Raw genomic sequence first — 22,879 nt, 5'->3', positions numbered from 1 at the left:
GTAAGTCCCACAAAGTAAGGCCACATGGGAAAGATGAGAAATGTTTGCTTAAGGGAGATCTGGCATCCAGTTTACACCCAACTCTAAACTAGCCTCATTCTTTATACTAACAAGGAGTGATGGCTAAGAAAGGTACACAGATATCCTATAGGAAGGGGTCTCTGAGGAGCGAAAGAACTATACTAAATATACTAAAGAGTGGTTTTCAAACTTTACTAGAATTACCTGGAGGACATGCTGAAATGCTGGTTGCTGGATTCCCACCTCCAAAACTTGCAGATTCAGGTATGGGATTGTATCTATGAACCTGCATTTTTAACAAAGCCTTAGGATCTAGGGTGAGACTGCTGGTCCGTAAACTATGCTAAACTATTGTTTCAAAATACCAAGGGAAGAGATAAACAACATAAAAAATATTCTTCCTCGCTCCCTACTCTCTCAAGGAATCTATTACTCTCTAGTTACACAGTTTTTGGTGCTATAAATTTTCTCTGATATTTTTTTGCTAAGGTTCAGCATGGTTTTCAGTAAAATACTTCACCATGTACTGTTCATATGCTTAGTGAACATAAATGTGAGAGTAGGGGATGAAGGGAGGGAGAGGATGAATAATCCATGAAGTAAGAGCGATGGCAGAGACTTTTATGGTAAAAAAAAAAAACAAAAAAAAACAAGTGGCCAGACTGGCATTCTCTAGAAGCAGTGATGTCTAAATCTGACTGCATCATAATTACAGGAGGTAATAAAAATAGATTCCTGGACTCCAGAACCTTCAGGTGACACAGAGAAATCAGTATTTTTAACAAGCTACCCAGGCAATTAGTGATCTCAATTCAGAGCTCCTCCTTCAAAAGATCTGAAATCCAGGTTCTGGGCTAAGCAATGAGCCAAAGACTGCCAGGATGGGAGGCTCTTAGTGGCATAAAAAGGGCATAAACCAAGGATGCACACAGCTGAACAGTCCTTTAACCTATTTAACTCCAGTGTTATAGTGACAAGGCTATTTTTATAAGGGCCCACAGAATAATGTAACACAGAAATGAAATAAAAAGGTTTACTGACTACATTACTTGATAATTTGTAAAAGCAAAAAATTTAATGGCATACAGGTAAAGAACAAAAAATAAATGATTATCTCACCTTCTAAAAAGACATAAAAATCATTGAAAGCATACATTGCTTTGAGTTTTTATCCAAAATCAGGCAAACTATCATTAAGATCTGGTCACAAAAGTTTTGATGTTTCCAAACACCAGGAAACCCTCGCACTGGCGGGTCTGGGGAAAGTTTTCGAATCTTGGAGGGCAACCTAACTGGGAAGGAAAATAAATAAAACCCACAGATTACCTGCCTAAAAGCAACTCCCAGCAGAAAAGTACCCCAGACACCCATATCAGCCACCAGCAAGTGGGGGCAGAACAGAGAGGAGCGGGCGGCATTGCTTAGGGTAAGGACCGGGCCTGAGTGCCCTGAGGGCAATCGGAGGGAGCTTTTGTGAGATACCAACTTAAACTGTGGGACAGCAAAAGAGAGAGAGAAAATTAACCGGCCGGAACACACTGCCAGCCGTTAGCAGAACAAAGGGACCGAGCAAGTCCAGAGTAGCTAGCCGGCTGCGGACCGGCCCAGCCCCGCTGGAGGCAGGAGGCAGGGGGGAGGGGAAAGGGGCAAACTCGGCCCCAGAGGCGGAATCCCCTACCACACTGCAAACAGGCCTCCAGTTTCTAACCAAAGACTTCCTGAAATTCTGGATGGTCGACATCCGCCAGGAAGATTGCGGCTAAACATGGGGCGCACGCACCCAACCAGAGGGAGCGGTAACTGAGGCTGCGGCCGCGGAGGGGAGAAGGCGCACCGCACCCGGGGAGAGTGTTCCCGTCAAGCTCCTGGCTGCCTGAGCTGCTCTGGCCGGGGAAGGCACAAAACGCAGACGCAGCCGAGTCTGCACTGTTGTGGAGTACCGGAAAACTGGAACCGCACGCAAGACAGGGCCCGCTCCATATAGAGCAGCTGGGAGCCTGAACAGTGTAGACGGGGAAAGCAGCGCCTCTCCCTCCCCACAGCGCGATGGAACTAGCGAACCTGAACAAGAGACCACCTCCGCCCTCCTGTATCAGGGTGGAAATTAGACACTGAAGAGACCAGCAAACAGAAGTCAAATAAACAAAGGGAACCACTTCAGAAGGGACCGGTGCAACAGATTAAAATCCCTTTAGGCAACACCAACTACACCGGAAGGGGCCTATAGATATCGAGAAGTGTAAGCTGGAACGAGGAGCTATCTGAAACTGAACCGAACCCACACTGACCGCAGCAGCTCCAGAGAAATTCCTAGATAAAAATATATCTAATTTTTAATAAAATTTAAAAAAATTTTTTCTTTTCTTTTATTTTCTTTTAAAATTCCCTATTACTCCATTACTCCTTAACTTTCATTTTCATATATCTTTATGATTTTTTTAATTAGGAAAAAAACTTTTTTCTTCTTTTTTTTCTTTTTTTCCTTTTTTTCCCTTATTTTCTTTTAAAGTCCTCTATTGCTCCTCTACTACTCCTTAATTTTCATTTTCATTTCACTATAACCTTGCAAAAAAAAGAGAAGCATTATTTTTAAACCGAACTTCATATATATTTCTAAAATTTTTTGTGTTTTTGTTTTTGTTTTTAATATTGTATTTTTAAGAGTCTAACCTCTACTCTAGATTTTTAATCTTTGTTTTTCAGTATGTGATATAAATTTTGGACATTTAAGAATCCAATATTCGGTCCCCATTTTTACTCATGAGTGTGTTGATCACTCTCTCCCACTTTTGACTCTCCGTTTTCTACCTCAGAACACCTCTATTTCCTCCTTTCCCCTTCTCTTCCCAATCCAACTCTGTGAATCCTTGTGGGTGTCTGGGCTACGGAGAACACTCTGGGAACAGACAACTGCATAGATCTGTCTCTCTCCTCTTGAGTCCCCCCTTTCCTCCTCCTGCTCATCTCTATCCCCCTCCTCCCTCTCCTCTTTTTCATGTAACTCTGTGAACCTCTCTGGGTGTCCCTCACGGTGGAGAATCTTTTCACCATTAACCTAGAAGTTTTATCATCAGTGCTTTATAGTTGGAGAAGTCTTGAGACTACTGGAAGAATAAAACTGAAATCCAAAGGCAGGAGACTTAAGCCCAAAATCTGAGAACACCAGAAAACTCTTGACTACATGGAACATTAAGTAATAAGAGACCATCCAAAAGCCTCCATACCTACACTGAAACCAACCACCACCCAAGAGCCAGAAAGTTTCAGAGCGAGACATACCATGCAAATTCTCCAGCAACGCAGGAACATAGCCCTGAACATCAACATACAGGCTGCCCAAAGTCACACCTAACACATAGACCCGTATCAAATCTCATTACTGGGCACTCCATTGCACTCCAGAGAGAAGAAATCCAGTTCCACGCACCAGAACACCTACGCAAGCTTCCCTAACCAGGAAACCTTGATAAGTCAATCATCCAACCCCACCCACTGGGTGAAACCTCCACAATAAAAAGGAACCACAGAACTCCAGAATACAGAAAGCCCACTCCAGACACAGCAATCTAAACAAGATGAAAAGGTAGAGAAATACCCAACAGGTAAAGGAACATGAAAAATGCCCACCAAGTCAAACAAAAGAGGAGGAGAGAGGGAATCTACCTGAAAAAGAATTTAGAATAATGATAATAAAAATGATTCAAAATCTTAAAAACAAAATGGAATTACAGATAAATAGCCTGGAGACAAAGATTGAGAAGATGCAAGAAATGTTTAATAAAGACCTAGAAGAAATAAAAAAGTCATTAAAAATGAATAATGCAATAAATGAGATAAAAAACACTCTGGAGGGAACCAAGAGTAGAATAATGGAGACAGAAGATAGGATAAGTGAAGTAGAAGATAAAATGGTGGAAATAAATGAAGCAGAGAGGAAAAAAGAAAAAATAATCAAAAGAAATGAGGACAACCTCAGGGACCTCTGGGACAATGTGAAACACCCCAACATTCGAATCATAGGAGTCCCAGAAAGAGAAGACAAAAAGAAAGGTCGTGAGAAAATACTCGAGGAGATAATAGCTGAAAACTTCCCTAAAATGGGGAAGGAAATAACCACCCAAGTCCAAGAAACCCAGAGAGTCCCAAACAGCATAAACCAAAGGTGAAACACCCCAAGACACATATTAATCAATTAACAAAGATCAAACACAAAGAACAAATACTAAAAGCAGCAAGGGAGAAACAACAAATAACACACAAAGAGATTCCCATAAGGATAACAGCTCATCTATCAATAGAAACCCTCCAGCCCAGAAGGGAATGGCAGGACATACTGAAAGTAATGAAAGAGAATAACCTACAACCTAGATTACTGTACCCAGCAAGGATCTCATTCAGATATGAAGGAGAATTCAAAAGCTTTACAGACAAGCAAAAGCTGAGAGAATTCAGCACCACCAAACCAGCTCTTCTACAAATGCTAAAGGATCTTCTCTCGACAGGAAACACAGAAAGGTTGTATAAACGTGAACCCAAAACAACAAAGTAAATGGCAACGGGACCATACCTATCAATAATTACCTTAAATGTAAATGGGTTGAATGCCCCAACCAAAAGACAAAGACTGGCTGAATGGATACAAAAATAAGACCCCTATATATGCTGTCTACAAGAGACCCATCTCAAAACAAGAGACACACACAGACTGAAAGTGAAGGGCTGGAAAAAAATATGTCACGCAAACGGAGGACAAAAGAAAGTAGGAGTCGCAATACTCATATCAGATAAAATAGACTTTCAAATAAAGGCTGTGAAAAGAGACAAAGAAGGACACTACATAATGATCAAAGGATCAATCCAAGAAGAAGATATAACAATTATAAATATATATACACCCAACATAGGAGCACCGCAATAAGTAAGGCAAATGTTAATGAGTATGAAAGAGGAAATTAACAATAACACAATAATAGTGGGAGACTTTAATACCCCACTCACAACTATGGATAGATCAACTAAACAGATAATTAACAAGGAAACACAAACTTTAAATGACACAATGGACCAGCTAGGCCTAACTGATATCTATAGGACATTTCACCCCAAAACAATCAACTTCACCTTTTTCTCAAGTGCACACAGAACCTTCTCCAGAATAGATCACATCCTGGGCCATAAATCTGGTCTTGCTAAATTCAAAAAAACTGAAATCATTCCAGTCATCTTTTCTGACCACAGTGCAGTAAGATTAGATCTCAATTACAGGAAAAAAATTGCTAAAAATTCAAACATATGGAGGCTAAATAACACGCTTCTGAATAACCAACAAATCATAGAAGAAATCAAAAAAGAAATCAAAATATGTATAGAAATGAATGAAAATGAAAACACAACAACCCAAAACCTATGGGACACTGTAAAAGCAGTGCTAAGGGGAAGGTTCATAGCATTACAGGCTTACATCAAGAAACAAGAAAAAAGTCAAATAAATAACCTAACTCTACACCTAAAGCAACTAGAGAAGGAAGAAATGAAGAACCCCAGGGTTAGTAGAAGGAAGGAAATCTTAAAAATTAGGGCAGAAATAAATGCAAAAGAAACTAAAGATACCATAGCAAAAATCAACAAAGCTAAAAGCTGGTTTTTTGAAAAAATAAACAAAATTGACAAACCATTAGCAAGACTCATTAAGAAACAAAGGGAGAAGAACCAAATTAACAAAATTAGAAATAAAAATGGAGAGATCACAACAGACAACACTGAAATACAAAGGATCATAAGAGACTACTACCAGCAGCTCTATGCCAATAAAATGGACAACTTGGAAGAAATGGACAAATTCTTAGAAAAGTATAACTTTCCAAAACTGAACCAGGTAGAAATAGAAGATCTTAACAGAACCATCACAAGGAAATTGAAACTGTAATCAGAAATCTTCCAGCAAACAAAAGCCTAGGACCAGATGGCTTCACAGATGAATTCTACCAAAAATTTAGAGAAGAGCTAACACCTATCTTACTCAAACTCTTCCAGAAAATTGCAGATGAAGGTAAACTTCCAAACTCATTCTATGAGGCCACCATCACCCTAATTCCAAAATCAGACAAAGATGCCACAAAAAAAGAAAACAACAGGCCAATATCACTGATGAACATAGATGCAAAAATCCTTAACAAAATTCTAGCAAATAGAATCCAACAACATGTTAAAAAAATCATACACCATGACCAAGTGGGCTTTATCCCAGGGATGCAATGATTCTTTAATATCCGCAAATCAATCAATGTAATACACCACATTAACAAATTGAAAGATAAAAACCATGATTATCTCAATACATGCAGAGAAAGCCTCTGACAAAATTCAACACCCATTTATGATTAAAACTCTTAAGAAAGCAGGAACAGAAGGAACATACCTCACCATAATAAAAGCTATATATGACAAACCCACAGCAAGCATTACCCTCAATGGTGAAAAATTGAAAGCATTTCCCCTGAAATCAGGAACAAGACAAGGGTGCCCACTCTCACCACTACTATTCAACATAGTTTTGGAAGTTTGGGCCACAGCAATCAGAGCAGAAAAAGACATAAAAGGAATCCAGATAGGAAAAGAAGAAGTGAAACTCTCGCTGTTTGCAGATGACATGATCCTCTACATAGAAAACCCTAAAGACTCTACCAGAAAATTACTAAAGCTAATCAATATATATAGTAAAGTTGCAGGATATGCAATTAACACACAGAAATCCCTTGCATTCCTATACACTAACAATGAAAAAACAGAGAAATTAAGGAAACCTAAAGAAACAAAAGACCTATACATAGAAAACTATAAAACACTGATGAAAGAAATCACAGAGGACACAAACAGATGGAGAAACATACCGTGTTCATGGATTGGAAGAATCAATATTGTCAAAATGGCTATTCTACCCAAAGCAATCTATAGATTCAATGCAATCCCTATTAAGCTACCAGCGGTATTTTTCACAGAACTAGAACAAATAATTTCACAATTTGTATGGAAATACAAAAAACCTCGAATAGCCAAAGTAATCTTGAGAAAGAAGAATGGAACTGGAGGAATCAACCTGCCTGACTTCAGACTACATAGCCATACTTCATACTACAAAGCCACGGTCATCAAGACAGTATGGTACTGGCACAAAGACAGAAGTATAGATCAAAGGAACAGAATAGAAAGCCCAGAGATAAATTCAGGAACCTATGGACACCTTACCTTCAACAAAGGAGGCAAGGATATACAAGGGAAAAAAGACAACCTCTTTAACAAGTGATGCTGGGAAAACTGGTCAACCACTTGTAAAAGAATGGAACTAGAACACTTTCTAACACCATACACAAAAATAAACTCAAAATGGATTAAAGATCTAAATGTAAGACCAGAAACTATAAAACTCCTAGAGGAGAACATAGGCAAAACACTCTCCGACATAAATCACAGCAGGATCCTCTATGACCCACCTCCCAGAATACTGGAAATAAAAGCAAAACTAAACAAATGGAACCTAATGAAACTTCAAAGCTTTTGCACAACAAAGGAAACTATAAGTAAGGTGAAAAGACAGCCCTCAGATTGGGAGAAAATAATAGCAAACGAAGCAACAGACAAAGGATTAATCTCAAAAATATACAAGCAACTCCTGCAGCTCAATTCCAGAAAAATAAATGACCCAATCAAAAATGGGCCAAAGAACTAAACAGACATTTCTCCAAAGACGACATACAGATGGCTAATAAACACATGAAAAGATGCTCAACATCACTCATCATCAGAGAAATGCAAATCAAAACCACAATGAGGTACCATTACATGCCAGTCAGGATGGCTGCTATCCAAGTCTACAAGCAATAAATGCTGGAGAGGGTGTGGAGAAAAGGGAACCTTCTTACACTGTTGGTGGGAATGCAAACTAGTACAGCCACTATGGAGAACAGTGTGGAGATTTCTTAAAAAACTGGAAACAGAACTGCCATATGACCCAGCAATCCCACTTCTGGGCATACACACCGAGGAAACCAGATCTGAAAGAGACACGTACACCCCAATGTTCACCGCAGCACTGTTTATAATAGCCAGGACGTGGAAGCAACCTAGATGCCCATCAGCAGACGAATGGATAAGGAAGCTGTGGTACATATACACCATGGAATATTACTCAGCCATTACAAAGAATTCATTTGAATCAGTTCTAATGAGATGGATGAAACTGGAGCCCATTATACAGAGTGAAGTAAGCCAGAAAGATAAAGAACATTACAGCATACTAACACATATATATGGAATTTAGAAAGATGGTAATGATAACCCTATATGCAAAACAGAAAAAGAGACACAGATGTACAGAACAGACTTTTGGACTCTGTGGGAGAAGGCGAGGGTGGGATGTTTTGAGAGAACAGCATTGAAACATGTATATTATCTATAGTGAAATAGATCACCAGCCCAGGTTGGATGCATGAGACAAGTGCTCGGGCCTGGTGCACTGGGAAGACCCAGGGGGATTGGGTAGAGAGGGAGGTGGGAGGGGGGATCGGGATGGGGAATACATGCAAATCCATGGCTGATTCATGTCAATGTATGACAAAACCCACTACAATATTGTAAAGTAATCAGCCTCCAACTAATAAAAATAAATGGAAAAAAAAAAAAAGAACTATTCTGGGGCTTCCCTGGTGGCTCAGTGGTAAAGAATTCACCAGCCAATGCAGGAGACACAGGTTTGATCCCTGATCTGGGAAGATCCCACATGCTGCAGAGCAACTAAAGTCTGTGTGCCACAACTACTGAGCCTGCACTCTAGAACCCATGGGCCCCAACTACTGAAGCCCACATGCCCTAGAGCCCTGCTCCACAACAACAAAAGCCATCCTAATGAGAAGCCCGTGCATTGCAACTAGAGAGTAGCCCCCGTTCAGAGCAACTAGAGAATAGCCTGTGCAGCAACGAAGATACAGCATAGCCAAAAAAAAGAAAAAATAATAATTATTCCAAATTATGCTTTTTATACTGGCTAACAAAATTTAAAAAGAAAAACAACTTAGAACCACTCCACCAGGGTCTTAAGAGTAATTTAGCCTATGAAAAGTAGGCTTCCTGGCTACTAGTATACATTTCAAGGAATCAAGTAGGGAAGAACAAACTGCTTTAGCTGATTGCAAGCCAACACCAAGAGGACTGACTCCTGTGGCAAAACTGCTAGGGAGCTGATCTTGTTTTATTGTTTCCTGGAAAAAGAGACCCTATCTGTGCCTGATTCCACTGTTGAAGAAGCAATGGAAGGTAGAGCCAAATGTAATCAATTATAATCCAAAAGAAGACCAGTATCACAAGGATAGTGATAAAAAACATTCCAGGCCATGAGAATATATAACTTTATGACTAGAAATGGGAGAATAAGGAAAATATTGTGCCTTTTTCTTTGAGTTTACTGCTGCTGCTAAGTCGCTTCAGTTGTGTCCAACTCTGTGCGACCCCATAGATAGCAGCCCACCAGGCTCCCCTGTCCCTGGGATTGTCCAGGCAAGAACACTGGAGTAGGTTGCCATTTCCTTCCCTAATGGATGAAAAGTGAAAGTGAAATCACTCAGCCATGTCCGACTCTCAGCAACCCCATGGACTGTAGCCTACCAGGCTCTTCAGTCCATGGGACTTTCAGGCAAGAGTACTGGAGTTTAAATAAGCTTTAATATCCATCTCTGCTTTTTCTTCCATGAAGGTGAGGAAATTTTAGAAAGTTCATTTTCAGTGCAGCTAATCAATTCACTAGTTACCTGGAATAAATACTTCTCACGAATAAATCAAAACACATTTGTCAAAACATCATATTTGTCAAAACATCATGCTCACTGAAGGAGCACTTTATATCCACAACAAGTTTTTTAAGGACAAGCCATTTGCCTGAATAAACTGAAGGGAAACTTTTGGACACCAGTAGCCAGTCATATATGTTAATGGCACTTAGTTCATGGTGTTTTTTTTTCCATGCCAATGTTTTCTAATAGAAAGGAAAAGTCTACAGCAGTTAACAAAGAAGAATTAAAACACCCTTATAAAATTAAAACACAGAATCTTCCCTTAAGTTTTCTTCTTCTTCCCCATGTTTGATTTTTCCCATCAAAATTTCCCCAGAATTTCACATGAAGCATAAAAGAAAGTTTACATATATAATCTAACATCTTTTGCCAGCTATGTGACCTCACCAGGCTTATCAGGACCTCAGTTCTTCCATCTGTAAAGAGCCACTAAAAATAAATGGTTCTTCCCTCTCAAACCTCAGCCTAAAACCCAAATAATGCTCTACTTCCAGTTCCTAACATTTTTAAGTGCACAGACGTTTATGACAGAAACCAGCAGGTACCATACAACATGCACTCTTCCCTTCTTCCTTAGTCAAGAGACTTTACTAGGGATGGCAAGGTATAATGTAAAGGGCAATACATCCCAGATTCCCCTGTAGCTATATGATGCTCTGTGATTAAATTCTGGCCAGTGAAATGCTGGCAGAAGTGTTCTCAGTGTTGTAACAAGCTTCTAAGAAGGCTGTAAGACCTGGCTGAAACTTCCTTTTGCCCTTCCTAGAGATTAAAACATAGCTAAAACAGAAGGAGCTCCAGCAGCATCTTGAGATACTGAAAATAGAAGCAATGTCCTCAACAGGGATGCCTGTTGCATAACTCTGGCAAATACTGTTTATATGAATTCTATAAAGTACGTCCCTCTGAAGCCACAGGGCTCTACTTCAAAAGATGATAGAGGAAAAAGATAGAAATTTGATGCCAAGAAGTCACCATAACCAGCTATGGACCTTTTTTAAGTGAAAATGCAGTAAATTTATTCTTTTTTTAAGTTACTTCTAAGTCCCTGTTACAAGAAACCAAACCTAGAGCCTGATCTGGGCTGGGTAGGGATGCAAAGAAAGTAAAAGCAATATGATAAATTAATTTATTTAAACTATTAAACAGAAATTAGCAGTACTTTTATGTATTACATGAGAAGACTTTCAATTTTTAAAAAAAACCTTTTATTATTGTTTCATTTGTAATGTAAACCTTGTAATTTACTTAAATCAGTTAAACTGAAGAAACATTTTAAAATATTAAAATACTGTGAAACACTGAGAAAACTGAAAAAAGAAATCATATTACCTTCACTTAGTAATTTAGCTGTGTCTAGGTCTTGGAAAGAAACTCCTTCATTTAACTGGATGGGACACCGAAAATTCAGCATCTGTAGTAAGTAACTGATTCCATCAACAAGGTACTAAATGAAAGTCAAAAACAAAGAATCCAGGTTATTAAATGCAGAGCTATAGAAACTTCAAATGTTAATATTTTTACTCAGGAGAATACTTGCTAATATTTATTACTAGATATGTCTTATGGTTATTACATTATAATGCTGTAAGGACCCACTACCTTGAAATTTTTTAAAGGGTATTTTAAAGTATAACCCTCCAATTAGTAAAAGGGTATGGGGGGAAAAAACCTTCGAGGATCACAGCGTTGTTGTGGTGAAGGGGCTTTTTAACTCATGAACCATGCTGTGCAGGGCTATACAAAATGATGGGTCATAATGAAGAGTTTTGACAAAATGTGGTCTACTGGAGGAGGAAATGGCAGCCCACTCCAGTATTCTTGACTTAAGAACCCTATGAACAGTATAAAAAGGCAAAAAGATATGACACTGGAAGACAAGACCCCAAGGTTAAAAGGTGTCTAACATGCTACTGGGCAGAGGGCAATTACTAATAGCCCCAGAAAGAACGAAGCAGCTGGGCCAAAGCAGAAATGATGCCAGTAGTGGATGCTTCTGCTGATGAAAGTATAGTCCGAAGCTATAAAGAACAAAACTGCATAGGAACTTGGAATGTAAGGTCCACGAATCAAGGTAAATTGGAGGTAGTCAAGCAGGAGGTGGCAAGATTGAACATCAACATCTTAGGAATCAGTGAATTAGGACAGGAATGGGCGAATTTAATTCAGGTGACCATTATATCTACTACTATGGGCACAAACTCCTTAGAAGCAATGGAGCAGCCCTCACAGAGTCCAAAATGCAGTACTTGGGTGCAACTTCAAAAATGACAGAATGATCTTGGTTCCCTTCCAAGGCAAAACATTCAACATTCACAGTAATCCCAGTGTACGCTCCAACCACTGATGCCAAAGAAGCTGAAGTTGAATGGTTCTATGATGACCTACAAGATCTTCTAGAATTATCACCCCAAAAAAAAAAAAGATGTCCTTTCTATCACAAGGGACTGGAATACAAAGTAGGAAGTCAAGAGATACTCAGAATAACAGGCAAGTTTGGCCTTGGAGTACAAAATGAAGCAAGGCAAAAGCTAACAGAATTCTGTCAAGAAAACATGCTGGCCATAGCAAACACCGTTTTCCAACAATATGGGAGGCAACTCTACACATGGACATCACCATCACCAGAAGGTCAATACCAAAATTAGACTGATTATGTTCTTCACAGCTAAAGATGGAGAAGCTATATACAGTCAGCAAAAATAAGACCCGGAGCCGACTGTGGCTCAGATCATGAGCTACTTATTGCAAAATTCAAGCTTAAATTGAAGAAAGTAGGGAAAACCACTAGACCATTCAAGCATGACCTAATCAAATCCCTAATGATTATATACAGTGGAGGTGACAAACAGATTCAAGGGATTAGATCTGATAGAGTGCCTGAAGAACTATGGACAGAAGTTCATAACATTATAAAGGAGGCAGTTGACCAACACCATCCCAGAGAAAAATAAATGCAAGAAGACAAAGAGATTGTCTGAGGAGGTTTTAGAAATTGCTGTGAAAAGAAGAAAAGTGAAAGGCAAGGGAAAAAGGAAAATATATACCGAACTGAATGCCGAATTCCAAAAAGAGCAGGGAGAGATAAGAAGGCCTTCTTAAATGAAAAATGCAAAGAAATAGAGGAAAAAAACAGAATGGGAAAGACTAGAGATATCGTCAAGAAAATGAGAGATATCCAGGAAACATTTCATACAAGGATGGGCATAAGGGACAGAAATGGTAAAAACCTAACGGAAGCAGAAGAGATTAAGAAGAGGTGGCAAGAATACACAGAAGAACTATACAAAAAGGTCTTTCTGACCCAGATAACCATGATGGTGTGATCACTCACCTAGAGCCAGACATCCTGGAGTGTGAAGTCAAGTGGCCCTCAGGAAGCATTACTACAGACAAAGCTAGTAAAGGTGATGGAATTCCAGCTGAGCTATTTCAAATGCTAGAGATGGTGCTGTGAAAGTACTATACTCAATATGCCAGCAAATTTGGAAAATTCAGCAGTGGCCACAGGACTGGAAAAGATCAGTTTTCATTTCAATCCCAAAGAGCAGCAATGCCAAATAAGTTTCAACAACTGCAAAATTACACTCATTTTACATGCTATTTTAACAAGGCTATACTCAAAATCCTTCAAGCTAGGCTTCAGCAGTACCTAAACCAAGAACTTTCTGATGTACAAGCTGGGTTTAGAAAAGGCAAAGAAACCAGAGACTAATTTGCCATCAATTTGCTATATCATGAAGAAAGCAAAGGAGTTCCAGAAAAACACCTATTTCTGCTTCACTGACTACACTAAAATCTTTGTGTGGATCACAACAAACTGTGCAAAATTCTTAGAGAGATTGGAATACCAGACAACCCTACCTGAATCCTGAGAAACCTGTATGCAGGTCAGGAAGCAACAGTTAGAACCTTACATGGAACAACTGACTGGTCCAAAATAGGAAAAGGAGTATGTCAAGGCTGTTTATTGTCACCTGCTTATTTAACTTGTAGAGTACATGTACATCATGTGAAACGCCAGACTGGATGAAGTTCAAGCGGAAATCAAGATAGCCAGGAGAAGTATCAACAACTTCAGACATGCAGATCATACCACTCTAATGGCAGAAAGTGAAGAGGAACTAAAGAGCCTCTTAATGAAGATGAAAGAAGAGAGTGAAAAAGCTGGCTTGAAACTCAGCACTAAAAAAATACCAAGATCACGGCATCTGGTCCCATCACTTCATTCCAAATAGAATGTAAAAAAGTGAAAACAGTGACAGATTTCATTTTCTTGAACTCCAGAATCACTGCAGACAGTGACTGCAGTCATGAAATTAAAAGATGTCTGCTTCTGTAAGGAAACCTATGGCAAAGCTAGACAGTATAGTTAAAAAGCAGAGATATCATTTAGCTGATAAAGGTCCATATAGTCAAAGCTATAGCTTTTCCATAAGAGTTGGACCATAAAGAAGGCTGAATGCCGAAGAATTGATGCTGTTGAGCTATGGTGCTGGCGAAGACTCTTGAGAAACCCTTGGACTGCAAGATCAAACCAGTCAATATTAAAGGAAATCAACTCTGAATATTCACTGGAAGGACTTATGCTGAAGCTGAAATGCCAATACTTTGGCCACGTGATGGTCAACTCACTGGAAAGACCCTGATACTGTGAAAAACTAAAGGCAACAGGAGAGGATCAGATAGCACCACCAACTCAATGGACATGAATTTGAGCAAACTCTGGGAGATAATGGAGGACAGAAGAACCTCACATGCTACATTCCACAGGTTGCACAGTCAGACACAACTTAGGGGCTGAACAAGGGAAAAAATTACTAACCAAGAACACATGATCCAGTAACATACTTGTCAAAAATGTCATCGGAGAAAGAAATCAATAAAGATAATAAAGATGTGTTCAATAGCAACTTGTTAAAAATATGGATACACTTAATATAATTTGGAAATACTATAATCAAATTTTTACATCTGAAACTGTGACCTCTCATTTGCAGGCCCACATAAACTGTGTACAACCAACCCAAGATAGGAAGGATCCATAGTGATACAAATATTAAGACAGGATCTTTGCATTTACTGATTTGGTCAGAAGAATCAGGAAAAATCAGAGAGCCACAGTTTTCTAAGAGCAGGGTCATGTGGAATCTTTAGGAGTGATCTACTGATAGAAAGAGGCTCACTACCAAGTTTGTTTTCTTCAGACCAAAAAATATGCTTAGAAATTAATACAGATTATCTGTCTTATATTTTAAAAACTAACAATCTGGGATTTATTTAAAAAAGTGTAAAACTTCCCAGTTTACAAGGGATTTTCACATGTTATTTTATGGTTTTTCTTTTCCACATTGTTTAATCTTTACAGTAAGTCCAATTTAAGATTACACAGCTGATAAGTACAGGCCTGGAATGAAAACCCAAGCCCTTTGATTCCTTGGTTCTTAATCCTATATTAAAGACAGATTTTAGAAACATTTAAATGTCAACAATCAAATATGTATGAGGAATTTGCCTTTTTACCTTTTTAAGTAAGCTAGATTTTCTTGTGAGCCATTCTCTCCTTTTGGTCAGAGAATGACAATACATATAGAGTAGGGCTCCTCGCCTCCAGGAGAGACATTCCAGGAGTTCATCTCCAAGCAAACTGCAGTGCTAAAATACAACAAAGACTCAGTTAAGAAGAGAAACTTCATGTCTGTAAAAATAAAAATTAGATTTCAAAGTATTGAGAAATTAAAAATATTCATTTCATAAAATCTGCCCTTTACTTAGCAAGCTACACAGGAATGACTTACTTTGAATCAATTAGAAATATAGACATTCACTGCTACATAAAAATTAAAATAGCTACTCCAATTTACAAGTATTTCTAGATAACTGATATTCAAGTGTTTTAGTAACTAAATCCTTTAATGTATTTCAAATGTAAGTATTCCATAGTCTGATGGAAAAAGTAAGTTTTCAGAAATATATACATGTTACTTGAAACATTTTCTACTACTACAAAATTAAAATAATGAAAAGCTATATACAAAAATAATTTAATGAATCAAACTTTTATTATGTGGTATCATTTAAAACTTGGGATTATTTATTTCCGCAGTTAGCATTCCCTGATATAACAGACAGCAACAAAGATATTTCAGTAGAGACAGCCAGCAGATAGCTGAAGATGAGAAACTATTTGCCTGAATGAATGGATTTCCCTGCTGATCCATGGGTTTAGAGTAGTCAGGGCTAGATACAAAAATCTTGGAAATTATTGAAATAGAGACAGCAGTAAAAAGCGTGTGGACAAGTTGTCAAACAAAGACAAAATAGAACTATTAGAGGATTAAGGAGATATTCTTGGGGAGTGCCTATGTTTCCAGAATGGGAGAGAGGTGACATGCTTAGAAAGAGAAAGAGCAAGGCTTCTCAGAGATGAAGAGAAGCATGCAAGGCCTTCAGGGATGCTATGATCCTTGGAAAGAAAGCAAATGTCCAGGAGAAAGAGGACTGTGAAAGAACCAGAGATGTGGTCATTAAGATTACAAGGAATCTTCCAGAAAACATAGCATCTGCAAAAGTAAAGGGAGTAGAAATAGCAAATGTGCATCTTTAGAAAATGACTATGCACTGTGCAAAACTTTATCATAGAAAATGTTCTGAAACATATTTATAAAAATGGATACTTTAGTTTTGACATCAGTCTGAAACATTCAACTCTCATATATCCCTCCTTCAGTCAATTTAAAACAGAGACAAAGACGCATTTAAGAAAAAAAACATAGATCCTAAAGGGTAGTCTAGCAGGAATTAGCAGCATTCCACCATAATTCACAGTTATGCAAATCTTACTTTTGGATGCATATTATTTTCTTTAACCAAAATTTCTGGTTCTGAAAGAAAATTGATCAACTCTTTTACTTTCTGTGAAGAATCTTCAGGAAAATCTTCATCTACTAGCTTGTTCTCCTCAAAATACGTCATGTCCAAAATAGCCTGAAGTAAGAGAGAAAAAAGTATAATATAAAAGATTTGAATTAGAATAAGTAACTCTTACAGTTTAATCCTACATATATTCTTTGCAACCCCATGGACTGTAGTCCGCCAGGCTCCTCTGTCCGTGGGGTTTTTCAGGCAAGAACACTGGAATGGGTTGTCATTTCCTCCTCCAGGGGATCTTCCCAGGGATTGAACCTGCATCTCCTGCATTGCGGGTGGACTGTTTACCCGCTGAGCCATCAGGTAAGCCCCAGTAGTCTTAGCCGTAAATATAATCTAAGACAAATTTACAGTAAACTTCGTAAGATTTAACTAAACACTGATTTAAGATAATCCAGCTTTCCTCAAAAAATAAAATGGATATTTATGTTTTAATTCAGGTAAGTTAATCATATACAATTATAAAAAGTTTTTTATGTTCTTTGTTATTTGCATATATTACTTTCTGAACATTTTCTAAAAGCCTGCCATTATCAAGAAAAGGTCACTACTTCCAGTTTTGTACACTGAATCTTCAAAGGATTACCTGTTTCCCCAAATGAAGAGCCAGCACTTTCAAACTACCCAATCCTTTGTCTCTGTTTAACCTACTTGACGAAGACTAAGGAAACTGAGTTCTGCTCAGTTGGTTGGTTCTATCTAACCAACCAAAGACAAGCCATATTTTACTTCTTTTTTAAAGCCTCAGTTTCTTCATTGACAAATTGTCTTTTAAAGTCCCTGGCCTTGAGGATAAAATGAATTAACATATGTAAATCACTTAGAACATGACCTAGCACACAGCACTACTTAAGTGACAGGTGCTCTTGTGTTAGAAGGCCTAAGCCAGAAGGCAGAAATCATCATCCTAAGGAAAAGGACCTGTTGATTCAGAACCACAAGTAAGCTCCAGAAGGGTTTGATGAATTTTAATTATATCTCTAATTCTTTTGCCTTATTCTCAGAAATAAGTTAAAATGTTTACAGCTCTCCCATATGAAAGAAATAAGATAAACAGGGAACCTTCTGAAGGGAAAGAAAGAAAGTGAAGCAAATTTCTCCCGAGCTGCAAGAGCTCTCTGGGGTTTGTGGGTACTTGTCAGAGGCTCATTCAACCACATCTGATGGCAGAAACTATCTCTATGTATCTCCTAACAGAAAGCAGTGTCAGGCAGCTAAGTGCTATGAATGTGTGTTTTGGAAACTTAGTCGACTAAGTTTACTCTTATTTCCTATAACTGTTATTTCCTATAACAACTTCATCTTTATTATCCCCTGGTAATCAAGTAAGGGCATACGAAGCACTCTGTCAACTATAAAGTGCTATATAAATGATAGCTACTATAATAAGCCTATGTTTTTTTCAGGTTTTGCTTCTTTGTTGTGCTGCACAAATGCAGGATCTTAGTTCCCTCATGGAACTCCATCAGGGTGAAGCCTGTGCCCTCTGCAATGGAAGAACAGAGTCTTAACCACTACATTGCCAGGGAAGTCTCTCAAAATTATGTTTATTAATGTGAACTTGCCTCAGCAGTTTGAGAAAACCTAGAAAACAGACCTTGTCCATAGAGAAGTCTGAATTTGAAAGAAAAGTGAAAGAAGAAAGGGGAACAGTTTTCTGTTCTTATGGACTTGTATATCAAAAGCAAAGGTAGTGAAGTGAAAAATCCAAAGGAAAGCTAAATTTCAGGGAAAAAAAAATAACCAGAGGCCTTACAGAAACCTCTATTCCCTCTGACTAACCTTTCAGAGCTTGGAAATTGCGCATATGAGTATTTTGCTTAATTATCTATACAGGGAAGCAATATTGTTATCTGTAAGACTTTTTCCCTGAGTTTAAAATCCACACATCCAATAAACTTTACTTCTTTGAAAACTGCCTCACAGTTTCAAGTTTATATGCCTTATACATAGTTTTTTGAACAAAAACATAAATAAAGAACATTAAACCTAAATTTTGGAGTCAACTCTTTTAAGTAAGAACCTGCCTCCACAATATGTCAGAAACAATCTGATTCAGTACCTGTGTATAAAGTTCTAGAAGATTTGATGGGGTTGAACATTCTTTGTCTTCACCACACTGAAATTTCAATTTTTCTAGAGCCGCAGAGGCGCGAATTAAAAAGTGATCTAGAAGAGATAAAAATATGATTACTTCACCTAGTTTCAGGTGTCTTTTAAAGAAAAAAAAGCTACATATCTAAAATGATAAAATTAATACAACATAGTAATATCTTTTCTAAAACATGAAATATATCATAATACCTAACTCAACGTAAATTTATCATGGAAATTTTTCCTTAAAAGCCGGACTTAAAACTTTCTAGGTTCAGTTGCCATTTCTTAGGCACAACCTGTACTTTCATAATGTTTATTTTATGATGCTAACATACTCAAAACGTTTAAGCATTAAATTTAAAACTTTTATTGGAAGAGTACAAATAATATACACAAATCTACAGAAAAGACTTCCACTAAAAACTTATAATTTCATAAATACATTCTGCAAAGGAAAAAGACTGATTAAACCAAATGCCTCATAAAATGTGCTGTTAGTTATAAAATTATAACTTTGTAATTATATTTACGTATTTATGTATACAAATAGCTGTTTTAAGTAAAATTACACAATATACCTGAGTAGTTTATTTCTTAAAAACCTAGAAATCAAAACCTGGACAAAATTAAGTATTTCTGATATACCCTCTAAAAGCAACTTGTCCTCACTTCCCCTCTACATTGTCTAATTCATTCCTTTTTTCTTTTGCTTCTACAGTTTCACCTTTTCTTATGAATTTTTCCTCCCTAACCTACCAATTTTCCATACCAAGGTGCTGTCCACCCTTCTGCATCCTGGGTTGGAAAAGAACCCCTGGAGGAGGGCATGGCAACCTATTCCAGTATTCTTGCCTAGAGAATCCCCATGGACAGAGGAGCCTGGTGGGCTACAGTCCAAAGAGCTGCAAAGTGTTGGACACTGAGCAACGATGCACATACACACATCATCAAAAAAAAATCAAGACACTTAGATCCTTGAGATTGCCCCTCTGTAGCTTTCTCCTCAAATATATAACCTTTTCCCCTCACTGGTAAACAGACAATGTAGGACCTGGTGAGGGTCCATCTGATCCAGCCTCAGCACCTACACAGGTAGGTAAGCAGATCAGTGTTGGAACAAAAGCATCACCAGTTTAAGTTGCATCTGGCAGTAATACGACAACCTTAAACTTTCCCTGGTAAGGCCAAACCTGTATCTAGACCAGATTCTGAAAGCTTTAAGGTCCAGTATTCACCTAAATTGAAAACTACTTCTTCAGCACTGCCCTCCTATCTCTCCTCAGCCCAGAAGTATCAACCCGACAGCTCAGGAAAAAAGATTCTACTGTGAACTGAAATGGTTTGGAACATGACACTCCTCAGAAGCTTCTTTAAACAATGAGTTGATATTTTCTTCTTAATTTGAAGGATTATTTTAAATGTAAAGACCTGCACTGAATTCATCAAACCATTGCTAAAGGAGCATTTCACATCAATTCATGACATAATTAGAGAAGTGGAGGGATAATGGCTCATCGTTTTAGAAAATGTTTAGGAAACGTAGAATTTTTCCTAACCATTCAGTCAACATAGTGGCTGACAAGGCAAAGATAAGAGATTCTAACATAGTCCTCAGAAAAGGTCCCTCTAATGGTGTATTTCCACATCGTAAACACATTGTGCTTGTACAATGAGAAATAAATAAACAAAAATTGACCAGTAGTAGAAAGGCAAGTATTCTTACATGGACTAATGTCTGGCTGTATCTGATCAAATTCAAAAACTACAGGAACTATCAACCCCTACAACCTAGTATAAATATCATTAAAGAACAAATTTTTACTGTGTATTATTTTTGTTGTATTGGAAAATACAAGTTCAAATACATGGAACTATGTTTTAGTTAAACTTCATAAAATCAAACCTTGCTAGTAATACTGAGCAATTCATAACGTGGACCACTATTATTGCAATTCTAGTACATTTCAGAATTTTAAAGTCTCCAAACAAGAATATATTACTTTTCAGCCCTCACTCTAGACTGGATTAAAGTATTCTTCCATTGGAAAATGAGAATGGCTTTTGGGTTTATTGGTAAGTGAATAGTATACATTCTTTCATCTCTTCAAGACTGGTTCTAATGGAGCTGGAGTGGGGTGGAAATCACTGAATAGTTTATTTAGAAGTAACTTAGATACACTTCCAGACAACAGCTATTGGAATAGCTACTACTGTCCATGAACTAAAATTATTCATGTGATTCACTTACCACAAACCAAAAAAGGAAACAACTTCAGGGTAGTCTTGTGGATTTTAAACAGATCCCTAAGAAAAGAAAATCAGCAAATAGTCTTGTATGGAACTAGAGCCATTTTATCATGGACCTTATTTAATAAATTCACCAACTACTTAATCGCTTGGGAAAACGTTCCACTACTATTTACCTATGACTCCGAAGACAACGAGACAGCCCACAAAATTTTTTTAAACTTTCTATCTGTAAGTAAACGTGCAAAAGCCGCTAAGAAAGAACGTAGAAACCTATAGGCAGCTGGTAAGTAATGAAAAAGAGCAAACGTCGAGGTGATTCTCTGTCAGTTTTTCCTAAGGAAACCGCCTAGATATTTCAAAAAAAAACAGTGCCCTAGTACTGACAGGGCCCTTGTGACAACTCAGGTGATGAAGGTGAGAGAGTCGTTTTAATTATGCCAATGTAAATCTCTTCTGTAGACTACTGTTTACAGTTGAGTTTATAGACTTCAAAACACAACACAGAAATTTACAACGTAACGATAAAAAAGTAGAACTATTATACACGCCAAACTATCTTTACGACATGCAAAAACTACCATTACTTATTTGCGTACCACCATCCAACTTTAACCACTCATTTAAACTTCCCTGTGTACTTTCATCCAGATCTCGCCCTTTGCCAGTCGCCACCGAGACAGTTAAAGACAAGAAGCAAAACTGCCTGAGATTTCAGCGGTTTTCGCGGGTTATAAAAAACCTGGTCCGGAAGTAAACACCTTCACCTTAAAGCGAAGTGAGCTGCTGGAGGTAGACAAGAGACCGCCCAGCTAGGGCCAGAAGCGCAACACCTGCGGTAGTTCTGGCCTGAAATCCACAGACTACAGGCCGCAGCCTCAGCCCCTTATGGCCGTCGAGAGCCAGCTCCGAACAACCGCCCGCCTGCCCGCCTCCCTCTCCTCGGCTCCCTCACCATCTTCGCCGGCGGCTTCGCTAAGTTGTTGTATGTGGGCCTGAGCCAGGTCTCCGAGTTCCTCCACTCGCCTCACCACACTGGAGCTTGCGGCCGCCATGGCCACAACGGGCGGGCGCGCCCAGTCACGTGACCGCGCCGGCCCACGGTCACCTGATCCCCCGGTGCGGGCGGGGCTGCTTGGGGCGGAGCTCTCTTGGTTGGTAGGCGAGGACCCCTGTTCCGAGAAAGGGCTGGCTCAGGCCCGCAAAGGTTGTTCCGGGTTATCCTCTTCCTCCTGGACTTCTCCTTCCACAGCCCTGAGTAGGAATTTTGAGGACGGACGTGACGTCAGGACACGCCTCCCTCCCGCCCCACTTCTAAGCCAATAGAGAGCCGCCGGCTCTGTCTTCCGCGCTGATCCAATGAAAAGCCAGCTCTCTCCGCCGGGGTCTGGCTGGAGAGCATAGCTGCAGCGCCGGATTCCTCTGTGGGACGTCCCTGGTGGCTCAGACGTTAAGGCGTCTGCTTATAACGCGGGAGAGCCCGGTTCAATCTCTGCGCCGGGAAGATCCTCTGGAGAAGGAAATAGCAACCCATTCCAGTATTTTTGCTTGGAAAACCCAATGAATGGAGAAGCCTGCGTTGGGGTCCCAAAGAGTCGGACACGACTGAGTGACTTCACTTCTTCAACAGAGCAGACATGAACCTCTGGAAATAGGGCTGTCTGGTTTTGGTTGTCTAAATTACGGAAAGCCCGACCGGCTCTTCTGGAGCACATCCAAGTCTCTGAGAGGTTATTGTGGGT

At 38.9% G+C, this 22,879-nt stretch overlaps 1 protein-coding gene across 1 annotated transcript in view; it reads right to left on the bottom strand.

Moving 5' to 3' along the window:
* RIMOC1 (RAB7A interacting MON1-CCZ1 complex subunit 1) overlaps positions 1-22,241 on the bottom strand; it is a 28,507-nt gene extending 6,266 nt beyond the window's left edge. Inside the window, exons 1-5 of the mRNA XM_065905373.1 lie at positions 22,093-22,241; positions 18,856-18,962; positions 16,707-16,850; positions 15,387-15,518; positions 11,196-11,310 (exon numbers count right to left, since the gene is read on the bottom strand). Coding sequence (XP_065761445.1) covers positions 11,196-11,310; positions 15,387-15,518; positions 16,707-16,850; positions 18,856-18,962; positions 22,093-22,192 — 598 coding nt within the window. The 5' untranslated portion in view covers positions 22,193-22,241. The remainder of the gene's footprint in view (positions 1-11,195; positions 11,311-15,386; positions 15,519-16,706; positions 16,851-18,855; positions 18,963-22,092) is intronic.
* Positions 22,242-22,879: the final 638 nt, after the last annotated feature.

This window comes from Muntiacus reevesi, chromosome 14 (genome assembly GCF_963930625.1).
Source record: "Muntiacus reevesi chromosome 14, mMunRee1.1, whole genome shotgun sequence".
Lineage (NCBI taxonomy): Eukaryota > Metazoa > Chordata > Mammalia > Artiodactyla > Cervidae > Muntiacus > Muntiacus reevesi.
Note: the sequence above shows the minus strand (reverse complement) of the source record. Positions and strands in the feature narration are given on the sequence as shown.